The 23,943-nt window shown below is 40.5% G+C and overlaps 1 protein-coding gene across 2 annotated transcripts in view; it reads left to right on the forward strand.

Annotated features, from left to right (window-relative positions):
- LOC132124035 (neuropilin and tolloid-like protein 1) overlaps positions 1 to 22,017 on the forward strand; it is a 110,206-nt gene extending 88,189 nt beyond the window's left edge. Inside the window, exons 7-10 of one of the 2 annotated variants that reach the window (XM_059534772.1) lie at positions 8,940 to 9,168; positions 15,901 to 16,014; positions 17,601 to 18,177; positions 21,235 to 22,017. In XM_059534772.1, the coding sequence (XP_059390755.1) occupies positions 8,940 to 9,168; positions 15,901 to 16,014; positions 17,601 to 18,177; positions 21,235 to 21,322 (1,008 nt within the window). In that variant the 3' untranslated portion in view covers positions 21,323 to 22,017. Of the gene's footprint in view, positions 1 to 8,939; positions 9,169 to 15,900; positions 16,015 to 17,600; positions 18,178 to 19,676; positions 19,752 to 21,234 lie in introns of those variants that run through there. The other variant, XM_059534768.1, reaches the window with a different exon arrangement.
- Positions 22,018 to 23,943: the final 1,926 nt, after the last annotated feature.

Genomic DNA, 23,943 nt, shown 5'->3' on the forward strand with positions numbered 1-23,943 from the left:
ATATTTCTTCCATGTTTTAATTTTAATAGCAAATCCCCTTTATTTACCAAAAAATAAAATGTGTTTAAATTTCATAAATTAAAAGACAAATTAAATTTGGGTGAAACTTGTTTACTGTTTTTCATAATTATATTACTTGTAGAAAAACTTTAAACACAATTGTAAATAAGTATAAAGAATGGCATTGGTTTTATTTTTAGTGATAAAAAGTTTTTTTTTTTTAATTAGCATATTTTTGTGTTTTGCTTTGGTACCGAAATTGGTACAGAGAACCGTGGATTTTCACTGGTATCGGTACCGAATACTGAAATTTTGGTACCGTGACAACACTAGTACCGAAGCAGAGGAGACTTCATTGAAGTGCGCGCACCTGCCGCCTTTGTTTGTTTTATTTTTAAATCTGTTAAATAAAAGTCTCACGAGCCCCGTACGCCAACCCTGGTCTCCTTCCTGCCACTCTAGACAGAACCTTTCACTACACTGGTGCCGTAACCCGGGACAGGAAGGAGAGCGATCCGCCATGCAGACTCCGTCGGGATCATCATCATCGCCATTTGCGGACATCCTCACATCGCTCGCGGGTCTTCATCAAGAACACCACCAGGCCCTGCTGGATCTGCGGGCCGACCAGGACCACCGGTTCCAGGCCATGATGCGGGTCCAGCAGGAGGACCGCAAGCTGTTCCGGAGCCTGCTGGACTGGGAGGGTCGGATGGGGACGGCCTCCCCCAGCGCCCCGCCCGCCCACATGCCGCTCACCAAGATGGGACCCGCTGACGACCCAGAGGCGTTCCTCGACCTGTTTGAGCGGACGGCAGAGGCAAGTGGGTGGCCGATGGACAGCTGGCCCGTCCGGGTGATCCCTCTGCTGTCGGGGGAGGCCCAGAAGGCGGCCCAACAACTGCCCGTCCCGAACCTCCTGGTCTACGCCGACCTGAGACGAGCCATCCTCCAGAGGGTCGGCCTCAGCCCCGAACAACATCGCCAGCGCTTCCGGTCGCTGGAGCTGGTCGAAGCGGGCCGACCCTTTGTGTTGGCACAGCAGCTCCGAGACTCGTGCCGCAAATGGCTGTTGGCCGGGGACGGCGACGCAGAGTCCATCATCAACGCGGTGGTGCTGGAACAGTTCATCTCCCGCCTCCCAAAGAAGACCGCCCAGTGGGTCCAGTGCCACCGCCCGGCGTCGCTGGATCTGGCCATCCAACTGGCGGAGGATCAGCTGGCGGCGTGCTCCGGGGTCGGCGAGCCCCTCCCGGCTGTCTCTCTCTCTCTCTCTCTCTCTCTCTCTCTTCCCCCGTCTCCCCCCCCCCCCCCCCCGCTCCGAAATCTCTCCCTCTCCCTGGGTCCCGTTGGGTGGGGCCACCGAGGGCTGCACCCCGCTGGAGGGTGGCGATGGAGCCTACGGCCGGGGCACGAGGTCCTGCACGAGGGATGGCCGCACCCCAGCAACGGGGGAGTGAAAACCCTCCGGCTGCTTCCCCACGTCAATCCCCTGAGCCACTTCCCGCCACCAGGGCAGCGGGGAGACCCGGGCCAGCCTGCTGACGTTGCGGGGATCCGGGCCACTTTGTGGATAGGTGCCCGATGATGGAGGTGGGGACACTGGTCCGGATCCCGGACGACCCGCAGGCTTATGTGAATAAATTTTACTAAGGGCGAGTAAATTATGTCTATTGTTAGCCATTGGCTAATAAATTCTTAGATTTTACTCGCCAGTGCGTGTGTGTTCGAGTCTATTATAAGATTGGCGCAGATATATTTTAACTCGCTGAACACTGACCGAGCGCTTCAGAGTTCTCTCTCCATCAAGCGATCTGTACTTTTCAATTCATCTCAATGGACGCATAGTACACCTGTATTTGCCTCTTTTACTGTCTATGGTATTTGCCGAACTGTAAACTCTGTGTGAAGGAGCATGACTCGCCGTCGCTTTGCTGATAGCTCTGTTTCTCACACATGCAAAGAGAGAGAGCGAGAGTCTTACCATGCTGAATCGACATGCTACATGTAAACTATATTCTTTGTTGTCTTCTCCTGTCAAAATAATGTAGTTCATTTAGAATTATTCATGTTTTCGAACAAGCAGAAGATATGCCGGTTTCTCCGGTAGTGGGCGGAGCTAATGCGCAAATGGCAATTTCATTGGCTGGCGCTCATCTATTAACGTCCCTGTTTTGATTTCAGCAAATCAGTTCGACCGAACGCAGACAAAGTGATTAATATTCATGAACCCAGCAGCTCATCAATCCATAGTGCATTGTATATTGTTAGTATGGTAGTAGAATTAGTAGTATTATTATCTTTTAATAATAATTATTATGATCTATTACTTTTTTTTTTTTTTACAGAAACCCTCAATAAACAAAAATGTCTTAAGCATCACCACCAGTCTTAAGTTCAGATAAATGAAAAATGTGCATTCATTACAAATTCATTTTTACATAAAGGCATTGTGCTAGAAATATTACTATTATTTTGTAAAATGTATGTGATACTGCTACTACTGTTAAGTAAAAATTAATCACACAATATTTCTTCCATGTTTTAATTTTAATAGCAAATCCCCTTTATTTACCAAAAAATAAAATGTGTTTAAATTTCATAAATTAAAAGACAAATTAAATTTGGGTGAAACTTGTTTACTGTTTTTCATAATTATATTACTTGTAGAAAAACTTTAAACACAATTGTAAATAAGTATAAAGAATGGCATTGGTTTTATTTTTAGTGATAAAAAGTTATTTTTTTTTAATTAGCATATTTTGGTGTTTTGCTTTGGTACCGAAATTGGTACAGAGAACCGTGGATTTTCACTGGTATCGGTACCGAATACTGAAATTTTGGTACCGTGACAACACTAGTACCGAAGCAGAGGAGACTTCATTGAAGTGCGTGCACCTGCCGCCTTTGTTTGTTTTATTTTAAATCTGTTAAATAAAAGTCTCACGAGCCCCGTACGCCAACCCTGGTCTCCTTCCTGCCACTCTAGACAGAACCTTTCGCCAACGATCCGCCATGCAGACTCCGTCGGGATCATCATTTGCGGACATCATCACATCGCTCGCGGGTCTTCATCAAGAACACCACCAGGCCCTGCTGGATCTGCGGGCCGACCAGGACCACCGGTTCCAGGCCATGATGCGGGTCCAGCAGGAGGACCGCAAGCTGTTCCGGAGCCTGCTGGACTGGGAGGGTCGGATGGGGACGGCCTCCCCCAGCGCCCCGCCCGCCCACATGCCGCTCACCAAGATGGGACCCGCTGACGACCCAGAGGCGTTCCTCGACCTGTTCGAGCGGACGGCAGAGGCAAGTGGGTGGCCGATGGACAGCTGGCCCGTCCGGGTGATCCCTCTGCTGTCGGGGGAGGCCCAGAAGGCGGCCCAACAACTGCCCGTCCCGAACCTCCTGGTCTACGCCGACCTGAGACGAGCCATCCTCCAGAGGGTCGGCCTCAGCCCCGAACAACATCGCCAGCGTTTCCGGTCGCTGGAGCTGTTCGAAGCGGGCCGACCCTTTGTGTTGGCACAGCAGCTCCGGGACTCGTGCCGCAAATGGCTGTTGGCCGGGGACGGCGACGCCGAGTCCATCATCAACGCGGTGGTGCTGGAACAGTTCATCTCCCGCCTCCCAAAGAAGACCGCCCAGTGGGTCCAGTGCCACCGCCCGGCGTCGCTGGATCTGGCCATCCAACTGGCGGAGGATCAGCTGGCGGCATGCTCCGGGGTCGGCTAGCCCCTCCCGGCTGTCTCTCTCTCTCTCTCTCTCTCTTCCCCCGTCTCCCCCCCCCCCCCCCCCGCTCCGAAATCTCTCCCTCTCCCTGGGTCCCGTTGGGTGGGGCCACCGAGGGCTGCACCCCGCTGGAGGGTGGCGATGGAGCCTACGGCCGGGGCACGAGGTCCCGCACGAGGGATGGCCGCACCCCAGCAACAGGGGAGTGAAAACTCTCCGGCTGCTTCCCCACGTCAATCCCCTGAGCCACTTCCCGCCACCAGGGCAGCGGGGAGGCCCGGGCCAGCCTGCTGACGTTGCGGGGATCCGGGCCACTTTGTGGATAGGTGCCCGATGATGGAGGTGGGGACACTGGTCCGGATCCCGGACGACCCGCAGGCTGCCCCCGATCAAGCCGGGCTGTACCAAATACCTGTGAGTATTAAGGGGGGTACCTATCAGGCTCTGGGGGATTCAGGTTGTAACCAGACCTCCATCCATCAAAGCCTGATACAATCCGGGGGATTGGATACGGGCCGCATGGTTAAGGTGAGGTGCGTGCATGGGGATATAAGGGAATATCCATTAAAAGCCATAGGTATTAAATTTCGCGGCCAAAAGCATAATGTGGAGGTGGCCATTAGTCCGCGCCTCCGGCATCCGCTAATTTTGGGGACCAGCGTTCCCAGCGTTTAATTGGCCAGCGTTCCAGCATTTACTGGGGTATTTGACAGCGGGTGCCGTCGGGGGAAAGAACCGGCCGGGGGGCGGGGCGAGCGCTCAGGTGGGAGAATCTGTCCCAGGACCTAGCGGGGCGGTCCCAGGGGAACCGAGCGGCGTGGCGAGGCTAAACCTTGCCAGCCGCGATGACTTTCCCCTGGAACAACCCCAGGACGAGACGCTTAAGCATGCCTTCGAGCAGGTCCGCTCGATCGATGGGCGGGTCCTCCACCCTGAGCGTCCGCTATCCCACCTGTATTTTGCCGTTATTAAAGACAGGTTGTATCGAGTGACCCACGACGCTCAGACAAAGGAAGATACAACCCAGCTGTTAGTACCGCGGAGCCGTCTCCGGAAATGCTTTTCCAGGCGGCGCATTGTAATCCTATGGCAGGGCACTTAGGAGTAGCAGCAACACTAAATCGCCTAACGACCCGATTCTTTTGGCAGGGCATTCACGAGAACGTGCGCAGGTGGTGCACGTCTTGTCGGGAATGTCAGTTGGTAAACCCACCGGCCGTTCCAAAAGCGCCTTTGTTCCCTATTCCTCTAGTGCAGGTCCCCTTCGAGCGAATTGGTATGGACCTGATCGGGCCGTTAGAGTGATCCGCACGGGGACACCGTTTCGCGTTGGTCTTAGTGGATTACGCGACACGGTATCCTGAAGCAGTGGCGCTCCGCAACATCTCGGCAAAGAGTGTGGCGGACGCCTTGTTTCGTTTAATCTCCCGCGTGGGAATCCCAAAGGAGATTCTCACGGACCAGGGCACCGCGTTTATGTCACGCACGTTAAGCGAATTGTACGGATTGTTGGGCATTAAAGCGGTGCGTACCAGCGTCTATCACCCACAAACGGACGGTCTGTTCGAACGGTTTAATCGCACATTAAAAACCATGATCCGGAAGTTCGTACAAGAAGACGCGAAAAATTGGGATCGTTGGCTAGAACCCCTCTTATTTGCTGTGCGCAAGGTCCCAAGCCTCCACGGGGTTTTCCCCCTTCGAGCTTCTCTATGGACGTCAGCCCCGGGGGGTGCTAGACGTCCTGAGAGAAACTTGGGAGGACGGACACTCGGATAGCAAAAATGAAATTCAATATGTCCTGGACCTGCGCGTAAAACTCCATACACTGGGGCGGCTCTCTATGGAGAATTTGCTCCAGGCCCAGGGCAGACAAAGCCAGCTATATAACCGGGGAGCTAAGCTGCGAGAATTTACACCGGGAGATAAAGTGCTCGTATTACTGCCAACCTCTAGCTCCAAATTTTTAGCCAAGTGGCAAGGACCCTTTGAGGTCACACGGCGGATAGGGGATCTCAATTATGAGGTAGTACGGATAGATAGAGGCAACTCACGGCAAATCTACCACCTCAACCTCCTTAAAAAATGGAGTGAGGAGGAGTTAGTGTTGCTAGCGAAGGTAGTGAGTGGGGAGGAGGATCTCGGGCCAGAAGTGATTATTAAAAGAAAACCCCTCGCACTGGCCCTAGGAGGGGACCACCTCTCGCCCTCGCAGCTCACTGACATCGCGCGGTTGCAGGTAGAATTTGCGGACGTGTTTTCGCCCCTACCTGGTCGTACGGACCTGATTCAGCACCACATTGAGACAGAGCCGGGTGTCGTAATTCGCAGCCGGCCATATAGATTGCCTGAACACAAAAAAAGGTAGTTCAAACTGAATTAGAGGCCATGCTGGGGATGGGGGTAATCGAGGAGTCACACAGCGATTGGGCGAGCCCGATAGTTTTGGTGCCCAAAACGGACGGCTCGGTACGGTTCTGTGTAGACTATCGCAGGGTGAATGCAGTTTCCAAATTTGATGCTTATTCAATGCCGCGAATTGACGAGTTGCTCGATCGGTTAGGCACGGCTCGTTTTTATTCGACATTGGACTTAACCAAAGGATACTGGCAGATCCCCTTATCTCCCATGTCCAAAGAAAAGACAGCCTTCACCACGCCGTTCGGATTACACCAATTTGTTACGCTTCCGTTCGGCTTGTTCGGGGCCCCGGCTACGTTTCAGCGCCTCATGGATCGAGTGCTGCGGCCCCATGCTGCATATGCCGCAGCCTACCTGGATGATATTATCATCTATAGTGGGGACTGGCAGTGGCATATGGAGCATGTGAGGGCGGTCCTAAGGGGGCTGAGGCGGGCGGGGCTAACGGCCAACCCAAGGCCCAAGACCAAAAAGGAGGTGAGGCAGTTCTTGGGGCTGGCGGGATATTATAGGAGGTTTATTCCTCATTATTCAGACCTCACCAGCCCGTTGACTGACCTCACTAAAAAGGAGGTACCGGATACGGTCCAATGGACGGAGCAGTGCCAACGGGCCTTTACCCGAGTTAAGGCGGCCCTGTGTGGCGGGCCGCTCCTGCACTCTCCTAATTGTGCTCTCCCCTTTCTTTTGCAGACCGACGCGTCGGACAGGGGGCTGGGCGCAGTCCTGTCCCAGGAGGGGGGGGGGGGGGGGGGGCGGCCGGTGCTGTACATTAGTCGGAAGCTCTCAAAGAGAGAGACTAAGTACAGCACCATAGAGAAGGAGTGTTTGACCATCAGGTGGGCGGTTCTCACCCTTCATTACTACCTCCTGGGACGGGAGTTCACCCTCTGCTCGGACCACGTGCCCCTCCAGTGGCTCCACCGCATGAAGGATACCAACACGCGAATCACCCGTTGGTATCTAGCTTTACAGCCGTTTAAGTTCAAGGTGATTCACAGGCCGGGGGCTCAAATGGCTGTGGCCGACTTTTCTCTCCAGGAATGGGGGGGGGGGGGGATGGCTGCAAGCCGGATGGCTCCCCGGCCTGAGTCGGGGGGTGGGGGTATGTGGCGGGGAGGCGTGGTTTAGCGAAGTCTGCAACGGGAGAGCGAGTGAAGAGACGAGCGGCGGTAAGTGGTTCAGGTGAGAAACAAGTAACAGCTGGATCTCGTTGCAGTGATTGGCGTGGGGAACCAACATTTAAGGAGCGCGACAGCTTGCGAAGGACGAGAGAGACGGGGACTCGTGAGCGAGTGAAGCTGGTGAGCTGCCAAAGACAGAAGGCTGCAGTACCGAAGCAGAGGAGACTTCATTGAAGTGCGCGCACCTGCCGCGTTTGTTTGTTTTATTTTTGAATCTGTTAAATAAAGTCTCACGAGCCCCGTACGCCGACCCTGGTCTCCTTCCTGCCACTCTAGACAGAACCTTTCACTACAGCAGTCTTAGTGTTTGGCTACTCAGTTGTCAGTGGATGTACTTTCCAGATCAGTTTCTGGATTTTGCTCTCAGCTGCCCTAAGGTTTTTAGATTATTAGACGAGTCTGTCTTAATAACCGGTCGGGTTCCTTAATGCTTTATATAATCAATTCTGTCTAATTACCATCTCACACATTTCTCATATTCCACCTAGTAAATTGTGACTAACAAGTTTTAACAAGCTGGCACATACTGTAGAGATTCTCCAACCATTTCATGTGATTCTCTGAGGGAACTGGAAACTCATACGGTATGTTTCATGTTGGATGTGAGTGAGTAAGTGGGGTTTTATATAGAGTGTGGGTACACATGACGCCCCCTGTTTTTGCTGATGATGAGAGATTGTACACACTACAGCAGTCCAGAAAGACGATGGTGTCACTAGTTCATTACTTATATATATATATATATATATACTATATATATACAAAGACAAACCAACCAACATTGCTGAAATGATACACGGACCAGTCCCCCTATAAAAGTGGAAATGTGCTGAATGAAATGTTATTAAAATGAGAAGATTTTCTGAGCTGTTGAGTAAGACACAAGCCATTGCTCACTGGTTGAACTAGGTTGCTTCATTTACTTGTCATAATGGAACACCAAGTGCTCAACTCCAACCGCTGAGAGGAGAACACTGTGTGCTGATATAAGTTTTGACTCTGTCAAATAGTGTTACTTTGTTTATAATGGTTAGGGAAATTTATAGGAAAAGTACATTTACAACATTGTTGTAATTTACCCATATGTGATACCAAAAAATGTTATCAGAACGTTCTAATATTTCAAATGGTGTAAACAGGAGTCTGGATGAGGAGAGGTGTGAAGTAAGCTTGATCAGGGTTAGATTGAGTGAGAAGAGAACAGACGGTTTGTTCTAACACCTCTCTGGTTTTGAGAGAGCCCAAAGGAGCTGTTGTGAGTGGATGTAGTTTTTTTACATGCTTTGAGAGCTCATCACTGCAACTTTTGAAACCTTTTGATTCTAAGTACGAGCTGAATTTTAAACATAACCCTCTGTGTTTTTGTTATTGATCTATCTTTGCAATTATGATCAATGTGAGGCCTTTCTGACTCCAGAGATCTGTTGTTAAAGCTAACACAGTTTACCAGGCAATCCAACTGGGATGGGTGAATTAAAAAAAAAAAGATTATTTCGAAAGAAGTGTCCATTTCCTTTGTGAAAATCAAGTTCTCTGTGTGTTAGACGTAATAGATTTCCAATGGGTGTAAAAGTCTGTGTTTCCTTCTTTTCTTCTCCCTCTCAGATCTACTTGCGTATCCTAGACTACGAGATGCAGAACTCCAATGAATGTAAACGTAATTTTGTGGCAGTGTATGACGGCAGCAGCTCGGTGGAAGACCTGAGGAATAAATTCTGCAGCACGGTGGCCAACGACATCATGCTGGTGTCCACGCTGGGCGTGGTCCGCATGTGGGCCGACGAGGGCAGCCGAAAGAGCCGCTTCCGGATACTCTTCACTACTTTCCAAGAGCGTAAGTCATAACACACAGCTCATCTATCCAACCCTCATGAGTGTTTACAATGTATTTATTATTTTGTTAGTCATTCAGGCAAAAGTACAAAGGCAGCGCTGTAATATACAGCATTAAATTTACATAAAATATAACATGATGAGATTTTGCCCTAAGCCAAAACTATTTGCTTTGGAACTAATAATAGATTAATGAGACCAAAGATTCCCTGTTAGAATTACCCATTATAAACTAATTATATCTCATGTTTAACTACTATACAGACATTAGAGCTAGTTGCAATTGCAGAAGATCTGGCCGAGGTAAGGCTGCTCTCGGCGGGTTCATGAACGCTGAATGATTGTTACGGGATATAAGGGAAGTGGAGTGATACAAACGGTGAAAGGGTGTTCCTTCCTCAACCAATCAGATTTGAGAACCAGAAGGAACTGTTGTATAAACTGTTGTATATCCCCTCTTTGGTTTTAGGTTGAAATAAGACATAGACATTTCTTGACAATTTTCATGAAGCCCATCTCACCTCACAGCAAGATTGGGTTTACACCCTTGTGTACATGTTTGTACACAATTTGACAACCACTGACATCTTACACTTCAGCACTTATTCTCTATTTTAAGAACACTCAATTATTGAACACACTCTCTCACTCTCATTTTCACCAGCACATTCATACTTGACAGAACGCTAAACCGAGCAGGACCTGGAAAATGAAAACAGCTCATCCATGTGTCCATTAAAGGTACACAGGCAATCTATTTAGCTGGTCACATCCTCCAAGTGATTTGAGCCACAATCACACTATACATTTTGGAAAACCATTTTAAATAGACCAATAAACAGTTTTTATGCAGGTTAGGAGCTGGCCAACTCACAAAGCCGTGTTGGTAAAGGGAAAGTTTACCCAAAAATGACAATTCTGCCATCATTTACTCACCCTCAAGTTTTTTTTTGTTTTTTTTTCTGCAGAAAACAAATGAAGATATTGTGAAGAAAGTTGATAGCTTAACCATTTCGTTTTACTGTAAGCATATCTTCTTTTGTGTTCCACGGAAGAAAAAATTCATACGTTTGGAATGACATGAGGGTGAGTAAATGATGAAGGAATTACCAATTTTGAACTATTGCTTTAATCTTTAATCTTTAACTTTAAGGTGTTTTTATCATATTTAGTGAACCTATTTAGTGAATTAATTTAGTGAATCATATTTAGTAAGGTCAAGTTTTAGTTGACTAAAAGTCTGGGAATTTTTTGTCTAGTTTTAGTCAATTAAAAAATGTTGTTCTTGCTGCGTACTGGTTAAACAGATAATCACAATAATTTTGCTCAAAATTATAGCAACAACAAAATATACTTTGTTTTGTGGCACAGAGGTTTCTGTACAGAAGTGTATTTAGTAAGCAACCACAATCGCAAACAGTAGGTAAGATCTACATGTCGATTTATTACAGTTGGTCACTGAAAGTGTTTGATGGCAGATTTAGTAGTAACGAGCAGGGCAAACGACAGTGTGAAGGAACATGGGCTGGCCATATATGTTTTTCAATGTTTTCAGATCATCACATTTTTTTAAGAGAGACCATGTGCGGATGATCGCAAAGATAAAGTAAAAAAACAGGGCAGAAAATGTGTCCTTTTAAAGGGACAGTTTACTCAAAAATGAAAATCTTTTTTTTCATACTATGGATGTCAATGGCTACCACTAACTGTTTATTTACCAACATTTTTCAAACTATTGTAGCAAATTAGCTCAAAATGTAGAGGATCTGAAATCTGAGGATCTTTGGTTAATGGAAAGACAAGGCCACATCCTGGCTCAAACTTGGGTGTTCTTGGAAGACTTCAAGCAAGGCATCCTCATCTTCTCAGAATATAAAAGACCCCCATGATCTGGTGATCTTTAAAGTGTGAGGGGGTCACACCCTCAGGATTTGAGTGAACCAATGAGGAATGGTGCCTTTGGAGAGAAATGCTATGGCTCTTTGTCTTCAAGCATGGTATTTTGCATGTGTCAATGGATTGGGTGTTGATGCAAAACTATTAAACATTCTAAGAACACTAATATGTTGCAAAACTCGTGTAGGTCTATAGTATTTCTCCTCTTTTTGTAATAGAAAATATTAAGAAATTTTATCAGAGTTCGTGTTTAATGATGTCAATATTGTCTCATCTTCATCTTGTCTTAGTCATGGAAACAAAATTAACACTATTTCAAAATGAGACACATAAACTATTTGTTATTTAATTAGTAAAGGAACATTACACTGCAGTATTGTAAAATCGGTTGCATACCTTTCCATGTCGAATATAAAGATCACTTCCCCTGTTTCATCTGCTAAATAGCCTTTATAAAAACATACAGGTTACAGTCGAGAGCACAGATGCTTAGAATTACAAGATTATTCATTTAAGGGATGAGCTGTTTCTGCAGGGACGGAGCAGTTTCTAGGAAGCATGGGTGCTGTGGTGGTATCCCGCCACCCGGGCGCCTTTGATTGGGTGGTCTTGCACAGTCGGGGCAGTGCTAGCAGAAGCAGACACTATAAAACACAATGAGGGAGGAGAGAAAGGGAAAAGAAGGAATGTGAAGGATGGGTGATCTAAAAGAGGATGAAGTATTATGAGTACAGAGGAACAGGAGAGGAACAATAAAGATTGAGTGTCTGGCTATGAGAGGAAGTGCTGAAAGAGAGCGAGAGAGATAGAGAGAGATAGAGAGAGAGAGAGGGGATGTAGGGTGATAAATTAGAAGTTTAACATTTGACTTGTAGCCCACTCATCAATAACGCTCATCATTTAATACATGTCAGATTTATGGCATTCTTTATTTCAAAGCAGTCATCATATTTGAGGGGTTCTTGGTTCCGAAAAGTTTGAAAACCCCTGGCGTCAGGAATAGTAATTGAGCAAATGTGTGCCCAATTCCAGACTACAGCATAGCAGCACAGCTTCCACTTGCTCTGATTGATTGCTGGGCTTTAATGGACATTAGTGTGCGTTTAAAGAGAGCGACGGATATCCTGAAGCATGCGGGAGAAGAATGGTTGAGGGAATGAGTCTGAAGTTTGGTGCTGAGGCTCTTGAGGGTGCAGAAAACACAAAATACTCTTTTTGAGACAGAAAGAAGCAGCTGCACGCCTGTGTCAGTCTCGTGAATGCTGATAGGTGGATTTGTGTAGGAGCCCAGTGTCCTTTGTGCAGCCCTATCCAGTGAATGAACACAGGATGTGCGGTTGCCCGGGTAACTCCCCTGCATAACTTGTTCAGACACTTACTAATGCACTCCCTCCCTCCCTCTCCCTCTCTCTCTCTATCTCACTCACTCACTCACTCACTCCATTTCTCCCTCTAGTTTGCTGCAGCTGAATGGGGGAAGCCACCATCCCCTGAAAAGGGTTTAGCCCAATAGCTTAAAATAAATCAAACTGTATGTGTTCGCTCTACTGCAGACGCATATAATGCGTTTAGATTGATTAAACGGATTCAAATCAAAATTCATTCACATAGTGTCAAAACAAGCAAACATAAAGTTTTGTACATTTTTGTCGTGTTTTCCATTACAAATATATAAAATACTAAAATTAAGTTCCATTTTTGTTCGAAGGAAAATTACTTAATTACTTTAAAATGTAAATATATAGAAATTTATGCTTAAAATAAGAAAAAAATTATCTTATTTAATCTTTTTTAAAAAGGCAAACCAAGATTATGTTTCTAGATACCGATATGTTTTAAGCATAAACTTACTAAATATTGAATATATAAATATATACATATATTTATCAAGGCATCAAAACTATGAATTAACACATGTGGAATTATATATGGAATTATATACATAACAAAAAAGTGTGAAACAACTGAAAATATGTCATATTCTAGGTTCTTCAAAGTAGCCACCTTTTGCTTTGATTACTGCTTTGCACACTCTTGGCATTCTCTTGATGAGCTTCAAGAGGTAGTCACCTGAAATGGTCTTCCAACAGTCTTGAAGGAGTTCCCCGAGAGATGCTTAGCACTTGTTGTCCCTTTTCCCTTCAGTCTGTGGTCCAGCTCACCCCTAAACCATCTCGATTGGGTTCAGGTCCGGTGACTGTGGAGGCCAGGTCATCTGGCGCAGCACCCCATCATTCTCCTTCTTGGTCAAATAGCCCTTGATGCCTTCAGTGTGACTCTACAATTCTCATAGTCATGAAAATAAAGAAAACTCTTTGAATGAGGTGTTTCCAAACTTTTGGTCTGTACAGTATATATATATATATACATACGTATCTTGATTTAAGAATGTGTAGATCTTTGTGCTGGAAAACAAGACAAAAAGCACTGAATAAAAACATGTTGCTGTGCATTTCGTGTCCAATGGCTAAATTTCATTATGTTTGTCCAGATTTTTACATATAATACTAATTAAACCAAAAAGTATTTTAATCGTTTAATATCTGGATTTATGTTTTTAGAAAGTGATAACTTGTCCACATTGGTGTTTTTTCCCCTTCTTCTTTTCCTTGTAAAAATTTTTAATGCACAGGTTACTAGCTACTTTCATGGTAATGTTTTTGCATTAAGGTTTCATTTGTTAACAACTAAAATAGTTAGCACGAACTAACAATGAAAATAACATCTTTCTTAATCTGACTAATATAAATTTAAACATTTACTAATACTTTTTTAATCAAAAGTTTTATCTTTTATAATTTTATATATATATATATATATATATATATATATAGTATATATTGTAGATTCACACTGAAGGCATCAAAACTATGGATTAACACATGTGGAATTATATATGGAATTATATACATAACAAAAAAGTGTGAAACAACTGAAAATATGTCACATTCTAGGTTCTTCAAAGTAGCCACCTTTTGCTTTGATTACTGCTTTGCACACTCTTGGCATTCTCTTGATGAGCTTCAAGAGGTAGTCACCTGAAATGGTCTTCCAACAGTCTTGAAGGAGTTCTCAGAGAGATGCTTAGCACTTGTTGTCCCTTTTCCCTTCAGTCTGCGGTCCAGCTCACCCCTAAACCATCTCGATTGGGTTCAGGTCCGGTGACTGTGGAGGCCAGGTCATCTGGCGCAGCACCCCATCACTGTCCTTCTTGGTCAAATAGCCCTTGATGCCTTCAGTGTGACTCTACAATTTTCATAGTCATGAAAATAAAGAAAACTCTTTGAATGAGAAGGTGTTTCCAAACTTTTGGTCTGTACAGTATATATATATATATATATATATATATATATATATATATATATAGCTAAATGGTGGTTAAAATTTGCCCATGCATTAACTAAGGTTAACAAATGAGACCTTACTGTAAGGTGTTTCTTAAGGTCCCAAGAAATTTATATTTAAGGAGGTTGAATTACATTTAAATAAAGTCCAGTCTAGTTAAGTGACTTACTTATGAGAAGTACAGGCCTGCAGCGCTACCTTGTGGTGGAAAGTGAAACTGAATCAGAATATGAAGTCCAGAGTACTGAGGACAGCACTTCTGGAATGATGACTCATCCTAATTTATGTTGTTATTTCTCACCTGGGATCATCTTGGGAATAAGGTCATTAATAAATCCAAAGCTACATCAAGTCAGCCTTGAAGCTGTGTTATTGAAAAGTATTTTTTTTTTTTTGTTTTTTTTCAAACTGTGTGATCTATGTTCTTTGCAGACTGCAAAATAAGCATGTCACGTGAGGTATGTGGGAACTGGTGGGAACACATTGGTGGGTGTGTGAGGTATGCGAGGTGATTGAGGCCGAAGCTCCGCCCATTCTGAAAGTCACCTTTAATCGAGTCTGCTGATAATGTAAATGTTATGAGAGATTCTCTTTATGAATACTTTCTCATTTAACATTTAATGATTTCAAAGACATTTATTCATTTTTAAGCTCAAATGTATAGTGTTCAAACACCCACCCTAATGTATTTTTTACACTTGACACAAATATTGGATTCATCTTCTTTGATCTTAAGTGATGTTAGCACTTTTGGAAATATTATACTTGCAGTTTGTGCCTGGGTTACATCTAGACAATTAAGAGAAACTTGTGAAATTATCTCAGAATGTGTAATCTATTTTAAGGGATAGTTCACCCAAAAATGGTTACTAACCCTTTACTAACCCTCATGTTGTTCCAAACCTGTATGAATTTGTTAATAACCAAACAGTCGCTGGTAAGCCATTGTCTTCCAGTAATCTGTTTTTTTATTTTTCTCCATACTATGGAAGTCAATGGCTACCAGCAACAGTTTGGTTAACAACATTCTTCAAAATATCTTATTTTGTGTTCAACTTACAGAGGTTTGGAACAACATGAGAGTGAATAAATGATGACAAAATAAAAAAAAATTGGGTGAACTATCCCTTTAAGGATTTTTAATTCAGTGTATATGCCTATACTCTTTCTTGGGTTAAACCAGAATAATAGAAATAGAAATATTACAAGATATCTGCGCAGCTTCTACAGACTTGTTTCCATGCATATTTGAAAAGCTGGATTAAAATTCATGTCTAGCAGAAGGCAACAGAATTTGATTTGGTTGGATTGAGTAATGGGTTTCTAAATTTAAACCGTATTGATGCACAGACAGTCAGATAGACATCCAGTGTGATCTGTTAGATTAATTGTGTTCAGAGGGTGAGATTATGGACAGCATCTTATTAACAGGAAGAAATGAAGTGTAATATGACATTAGTATTATCTGTTATCTGTTTTTCCCTCCCATCAGCTCCCTGTGAGGCAGATACTTTTTTTTGCCATAGTAACATGTGTATCAACAACACACTGGTGTGCAACGGAGTCCAGAACTGCGTCTACCCTTGGGACGAAAACCACTGCAAAGGTAAATTGTGCTATTTTTTTATTTATTTATTATATCCTCTCAATGTTTAGAGGTTTCTATGTGGAGATATTGGCCTTCGTTTTTCTCTAAAAGAAAATCAATACTTGGAGAGAAGCATTGTCTTAATGTTTGCCCCCTTCACGCTTGATAGCTTGTCAACAAACTCTTAATGCTTTCAAGAACATACAGCTGTTAAGAAAGACCTTGTTATAAAGCTTTCGAACCTCTGTGCTGGGGTTCATTGATTGTCTTTGCATATGCTACTGTAATGACGCTAAGAAAAATGAGCTGGCCACTAGAAATCCATTTGTACATGTGAATGACTGCGGTTCAGGCTGGGTTTGAATAATAGCATCAATTCCAAAGTGCAGTTCGGCTATATCTGTGCTTATATTTCACATAAGCTGTCCAAGCTGAAATAAATGAGTTTTGGAAATAATGCCGGGAGCCTCCTTATAGAGGATACGGGAGTGGTGTTTTAACACAGAGAGTTTTTTTTTACAAAAGTAAGTAAATACATAAAATTAGTTTTTTGCTCATTAAATCAGAAAATATTTCAACTTAAACTTTGAGCATCCTTGATATTTGTCCATCATTACTGGTTTTAATTAAATGTATAATGTATGTGATATAATAAACACTCAATTTAATTTAATTATATTAGTTTAGGGGGTTCAATGAAAATTGTAGATTTTTCAGGGTGGCCGTTGTATGTTAACTTCAGATATTAATTAACTCTTTTTAACATGTTTTTAACATATTTACAAAGTCAATTGTATTGCTATTTGCTTTTGCTTTCTAAAGATTGGTTAAAAGATTAAATCACATCTTTTTATTTAGCATTAGTTTAAAATAGTAATAAGAAGAGCAGTGAAATATAAGGAAAAGTTCAAAAACAATACAAAATAAATGGTACGAAGTAATTAATGTTTGAAAAAAATAACAAATATAATAAATAAATATAAAAACAACTATATAATACAGTGCTTAATATTTTCCTCAGATCAAGATGAACAGTAAGAAATTAGAAATAAGAAAGTAAAATGACTAAATAATAAATTTGTGTTATTTATTGAATATTTATTTAATTATTTAATGGAAACAGCATGTATCACATATCACATAATACATGTCAGCTTTAGAATGCAACGCAGATTATATAATAATTCAATCTCAGACCAAGATAAACAGTACGAACAAAAAACTAAATCATTAATTACAATACTACAATAAATACTATGAAATAATTATTCAAAAAATAAAAAAATTTGCAGAAAATATTTCAATGATTTGTTTTGGTTTTAGTACAATAACGCCATGTTTCATTTTGAAAACATATCATAAAGCCATTTGTGGTTTGTCTGCACCTCTGAATACAAATGCTCCTCTCCGTTGAACCAAAGCCAGCACAGATGTTATACACTCACTGTGCTACATAAATGTCAAAGCTCTCCCATTAGAATGATTTACTACTTCTGCGTGCTGTTTGTAATCTCTTTGGTACAACAGTTTCAACAGAAGCTAACCTGCGATGACATTGCATGCCTGCAGTAATAATTTATTACGCTTTCTGTTGTGTTTTCCAGAAAAGCGGAAAGCCAACATCCTGGACAACCTCAACAACACCAACGGCACCATCATCGGCGTAACATGCTGCATTGTACTGATCCTACTCGTCATATCGGTGATCGTCCAAATCAAGCAGCCGCGGAAGAAGTACATCCTGAGGCGGGAGGACTTTGACCCCACCATGTTCCAGGAGGTGTTCCAGGAGCCGCCGCATTACGAGCTCTGCACTCTCCGCAGCGCGGCAGCCACCTCCACGGACCTGGCCGAGCTGGCCGAGGACTTTGAGAGCTACCACAAGCTCCGGTGTGCCTCCTCGCGCTGCGTCCATGAGCATCACTGCGGCTCCTCGCAGCTGTCCAATAGCAAGGGCAGCCGCACCAACCTGAGCACCCGCGAGGCGACGGCCGCCATCCCGACAGACCTCCCACCACAGCCCATGCGGACGCTTCCTCCCCAAACCAACCGCAGGAACATTCTGGTAATGAGACACACCTACTCACAAGAAGCCGCGGATGCCTGTGACCTGGACGATGACCTGGAGGAAGTGCCCACCACCAGCCACAGGCTGTCCAGACACGAGAAAGCAGTGCAGCGGTCAGTATCCATTGATTTTGATGATAAAAAAAAATCTACTTATTGCATATTTTAGAATGATTTACTCCCACTTTTAGTTATTTTTATTCCTTTTTAGCTTCTCTTCTCAGCCTCCCACTGATTTTTTTTTTCTTTTCACTTTTTTTTTTATTATTTCATTCTTTTTTTGCTTTGGTCGTCTCTTTTTGTCACTAAGACAGCTGTCATTGTCAGAGTCGAGTTTGTAAAAGAGATGAAGAAGATGCTTCAAGAATATGCCTGCTGCATGTTTACAGGCCTCTATCAGTAAAGCTGACATCTTAAGATTAATGTTCAGCTATAGACATGCTGCATGAAGATGGAACTGAGGGATAATGAACACATTTTTTTGTTTTTCTTCAGAGGTTCATTTTCAGAGGTTATATTATATTGAAATTATCGAAATGGCTTCAGTTTTGATGATGTACAGTGTTCAGAAGTTTGGGGGTTAGTAAGAATTTTATTTTTTTAAATTCTTTTTTAATTTTAGGCTTGTCTTTGTATATTAACTTCAGATATTAATTAACTGCTTTAGCATGTTTTTAACACATTAGTCAATTTTATTTGCTTTTTATTTAGCATTAGTTTAAAATAGTAATAAGAACGGTAAAACATAAGGAAAAGTAAAAAAAAAAATGTGCGTGTACTTTGTATTATATATATACAGTATATATATCATTTAATTTATAATTATATAATTTGATTTGGTTTTAGTTTAGTTTAATACAGTTTTAGTCAGTAAGAATTATATTTTTAAAGATATTAATACTTTTATTCTGGGAGTATACATTCAGCTGATCAAAAATGTCAGTAAAGACATTCCCATTTCAAATAAATGCTGTTCTTTAAATTGTTCTATTCATCACAGAAACCTGAAATAAAATGCATTAAAATATTAAGCAAAATATTAAGCAACAACTGTGTGTGTGTGTGTGTGTGTGTGTGTGTGTGTGTGTGTGTGTGTGTGTGTGTGTGTGTAATCATGTGATACTGAACACTGGAGTAATTATGCTGAAATTTCAGCTTTGTCATCACAGGAATTAATTACATTTTAAAATATATTCAAAAAGGAAACAGTTGTTTTAAACTGTAAAATATTGCAGTTCTTTTTGTTGTTGTTGTCGTTGTTGTTGTTGTTTATCAAATAAATGCAGCCTTGATGAGCATAAAAAGACCTTTTTCAAAAACATTTTAAAAACTTACTGACCCCAAACTTTTGAACAGTTGCAAAATAAGCATCCCTAAGAGAAACAAAGAGTGTTTCTATTCGTCCAATTCTTGAAAATGGCTTAAAGCTTTATGAAGTGATTTTCAGTGTAAAAAAAAAAAAATAGATTGTATACGTGCACATTTCGGGCATGTTTTTTAATGCTCTCCTGACAAGATGCAAAAGAACTAGACCCCAAACAAATGAAATGTGCATTATAATTCCTTACGCAACAAATACCATGATATTAAACATAAAAGCAATGATATTCCAGGTTCTGCCTCATTGGGTCTCTAAACAAACATGAATCTGAGTACAACACAACTAGGGTGTAACAGACAATCTGAAGGTAAGACTCTTTAAACACACTTCATTTCATGTATTTAAATGTTTGTCTAGTCACTGTGAGTCAGTGTTATTTGTTTCTGTACTATTTTATTTCTGTTTTGTCAAAACCCTTCATTGTCACTGAGATGGTCATCATTAGGACTTGTTGACCATCTTGTTTATTGGTGAGATCCTATTATATGTTGCTTGTCATTTTAGCTTTCTTTCATTTCTTTTGTATGTTATCATGTTCAGTTCTGATGTGCATGGAATCAATTTGATGGTTTTAATTAAGGAAATAAAAACTGAAAGGCATTACAGACCCAGTCAAAGGCAAATTTAAGTATTGCTTACAAGATGGTAAAAAGTATGGGCCATCTGTGCTTGTCTTTCTTACACTAAGTCATCACTCAACCCTAATGACATTAAAATTGTAGTTTGTGAACACAAATAGAAGGTGCTTTTAAAAATGTTATTTACTCACCCTGACCGACTTTCTTCAGTGAAACACAAAAGGTGAAATTTTGTAGAATACTTGGGCTACCTTGTCCAAAATGACGAAGAATCATTTACCAGTGTTATTTTAGTATTATTAATATACTGTTTTAGTATTTATTAATATTTAGAATTGACTTATGCCTTGTGTTTTTATGTATATACATTGTAATTTGCTTATATATATTTATTTCAGTATTTTTAGTGTTTTAGTAATTGTATAGTACGTATGTCAGTTAGTTGCAAATTTACATTTCTACAAATTAACATTTATAGATTTCATTTTAATTAATGTTTTAGTGATTTGGTCATTTATTTATTTATTTCAGTATTTCTTAATATTAATATATTATTATAGTATTTATTCATATTTAGAATTAAGCCGTGTATATATGTATTCAGATTTCAAAGTTTAAAATCTTTTTGTTATGTGCTTTTGTCAGTTTCTTATTTCTACATATTTAATTTCTATATATTTTTTTAGTAATTTTAGCACTTCAACATATTCATTTAAGTTGGCTGGCAAATAAGTAACATTTGCAATTTTTACGTTTGCAAATGTTTACGTTTTTAATGTTGTTTGAAGTTCAGCTATAGTTTGACCCCACTTTTAGCTTTAATTACAAAAATTTCAATTACAATTTTAATTAATAACAATAGCAACACTATCATTCACTATCATTATATTCTTCAAAAATTCACCTTTCTATGTTGCACAGAAGAAACTAAATAATGAGAGAAGCTTCCTTTTTGTTGAAATATCAACTTAAAATGTCAAGAAACACAAATTCCAAATAGTTTTCCAATGCATTTTAACTGATGTGCTTTATACTTTTAAAAATGATTTTTTTTGGTCAGTCTTAATCATCTACAAAAGCAGCATTTTTTCATATTAATGGTGATTTTGTTATGTTTGTGCTTTGCAAATGATTTTGTGTGTGTCGTACTCTGTAATGTGCAACGCTGTGTTTTTTTCTCATCTCCCATCATGCATTGTCTCCATCATGTAGACTTCTTGAAAATAGTGCAATCCTGGATCAGTACGAATGGGCTTCAATGAAATATGAAAATGTGGACTGGAGAAATACACCAGCATGATAATAACATGCTAAATTTATCAAAACATCTTGCAGATGTAAAGGAGGACATGGATTCGGTAACAAAGGAAGTGACTGTGATGAAATCGCTTTAACGTGTAGTTCCTTATTTAGGCACACTGCCTTTTTTAAGGTTACTTATTTAGGATTCCAGAACATTACATGGAAGTTTGTTGATTTATGTGTATAGAGGTGAATTCAGGACTGTTGTATTGCATGCATTTTATTGCCGTGCTTTGCAACCAAAAGTTGTCGTTTTATTTGTTAAAATGCTTTTTTTTGTGACCTTTACCAAAAGCTCTCTATCCACATATTTGTCAGTCACTTTAAGTTATGATTTGCATGCATGTTTTCTTTCTCATTTTTAAAGTGAGGGACTGTGCATTTAGGTACAGCATCAAATCCAAGTCTAATTTAGTGTAAATAGGTTTAACGTTATTAATATATTTTTTATTCATATATATTTATTATTTTATATATATATACAGTTCATCTGGATTGAGTCTGTCTCAGTTTGTTCTGTTTCTTCATGTTATTCCAGACAGACTGAATGATGATGAGATCAGATCTCTGTGTGGAGCACTGGCTGTTGTCAGACTCCTTGTGCACACAAAAATCTCACTAGATTATTACATTTAATAGCAAAAATAATGTTTGGAAATTTAAACTGATATTTCCTACTGACACACTCCAGCAAAAGATTTTTTTGTTGGTGAAAATACTAGTGGCCTAAGACTTCTGCACAGTACTGTATATAATAAATGGAATGACATTAAGCCCTTTTCCTTTCCTAGTTTACGATCTGCATGCTTATCCTATTCAATTCCATAATTCAATAAATCATAAAATGTATACCATCTATGATTCAATTAAACTAATTAGGAATATTCCTTTACATAAATAATTTTAGAAATACTGTAAACTCTTTCAGATGAAGTTGTTTATGTTGCTACATTTTAGTAGCACACAGCACACTTTGTATGTTAACAGTGTTCAAACTTTTGTAGATGATTTGTTCAACAGCTGAATCACCAATACAAGCAGAGTTTATGATATTTAATAATGACATTAGTAATGATAAATCTTGTTATGTTTACTTTTCATGCTTTTGTGTGATCCATTAACCTGCGGTGAATATCAGATGTGATATCAACAGAATGTTATAAAACCTCAATTACAAGACATTAAAACACCTCTCTCTCTCTCTCTCTCTCTCTCTCTCTCACACACACACACACACACACACACACACACACACACACACACACACGGACACACACACAAACACAGATACACAATATATGTCAAATGTCCCTGTTTTATCAAGCTACATTTTTTAACTAAAGTTACCATACTAAGTCAAATGAATTGTCAGTGTTTTTGCCCATTGTCTTCTTGACATTTTTGTTTTAGAATCGAAACTATATAAACAAGTAAAAAATAAATGCTTTTAATTAATGAGTGAATTTACATTATGGGTGAATTTACGCTTTCTTGTTAAATGTAGACAAAATGTCATCTGAGATGGAAGGCACAAAAAGGTTAGTTCCAGCTTTTTACTTTTATATGTTTCGATGTTATATACTTTTAAATGTTTTATTAGTTAAAAATGTAATTTAATGTGTGGCACACATTTCAAAGACTCATTTTGTAATAATAAAAAATATATTTAAAAAATTGTGATTATCACACAATTCAAACCTTTTTTCACAGTTCTGAGAACTGAGACGTTTCTCTCACAATTCTGACTTTTTTCTCAGAATTGCACATTTATATCTCACAATACTGAGTTTACCATTACAATTCGATAAATCATAAAATTTATAATATACTATCTATGATTAAACTATTGGATCTTTCATTTACATGAAAGATCCAATGTATTTACATATACATATATATACATATAAAGGCTCTCAGTTGCTGTTGTTTGGAACAATTGATGGCTCTCTCACAATTCAGACTTCTAATAGAATTGCAAGCTTATTTTGTGAGTTTATAGTTTTGAGTTTATATCTATACCTTATACCTACTGTAGAGTTTATATCTGTCTATATATATGTATATATATATATATATATATATATTTTTTTTTTTTTTTTTTTTTTTACCAGTGGTGAAAACAAGCTTCCATGTGTTTGACACTTTTTCTGAAGCATTTATACTACAGTATAAAGTTTGGAATGGAAGAAATTAATACTTTAATAGGATGCATTAAAATGATCAGAAGTGACAGCACAGACATTTATAATGTTACAAAAGATTTCAATTTCTAATCAGTGCTGTCCTTTTAGACTTTCTATTCATAAAAAAAACCTGAAGAATAAAAATTTAAAAAAAAATTCCAAGAAATGCTTCTTAAGCACAAAATCAGCATATTAGAATGATCTTTGAAGGATCATGTGACACTGAAGACTGGAGTATTGATGCTGAAAATGTTTATTTTAAAATATATAGAATATTTTACTTATACAGATGACAACATATTTTATTTTTTTACTTATTTATGATCAAATAAATGCAGCCTTAATGAGCATAAGATATTTTTTTTCATAATCATTAAAAAATCATACCAACCTGAACACAAATATTTGAACAGTGTAACTCGTTCGTTCTTTTAAA

The sequence above is a fragment of the Carassius carassius genome, chromosome 42 (genome assembly GCF_963082965.1).
Source record: "Carassius carassius chromosome 42, fCarCar2.1, whole genome shotgun sequence".
Taxonomy (NCBI): Eukaryota; Metazoa; Chordata; class Actinopteri; order Cypriniformes; family Cyprinidae; genus Carassius; species Carassius carassius.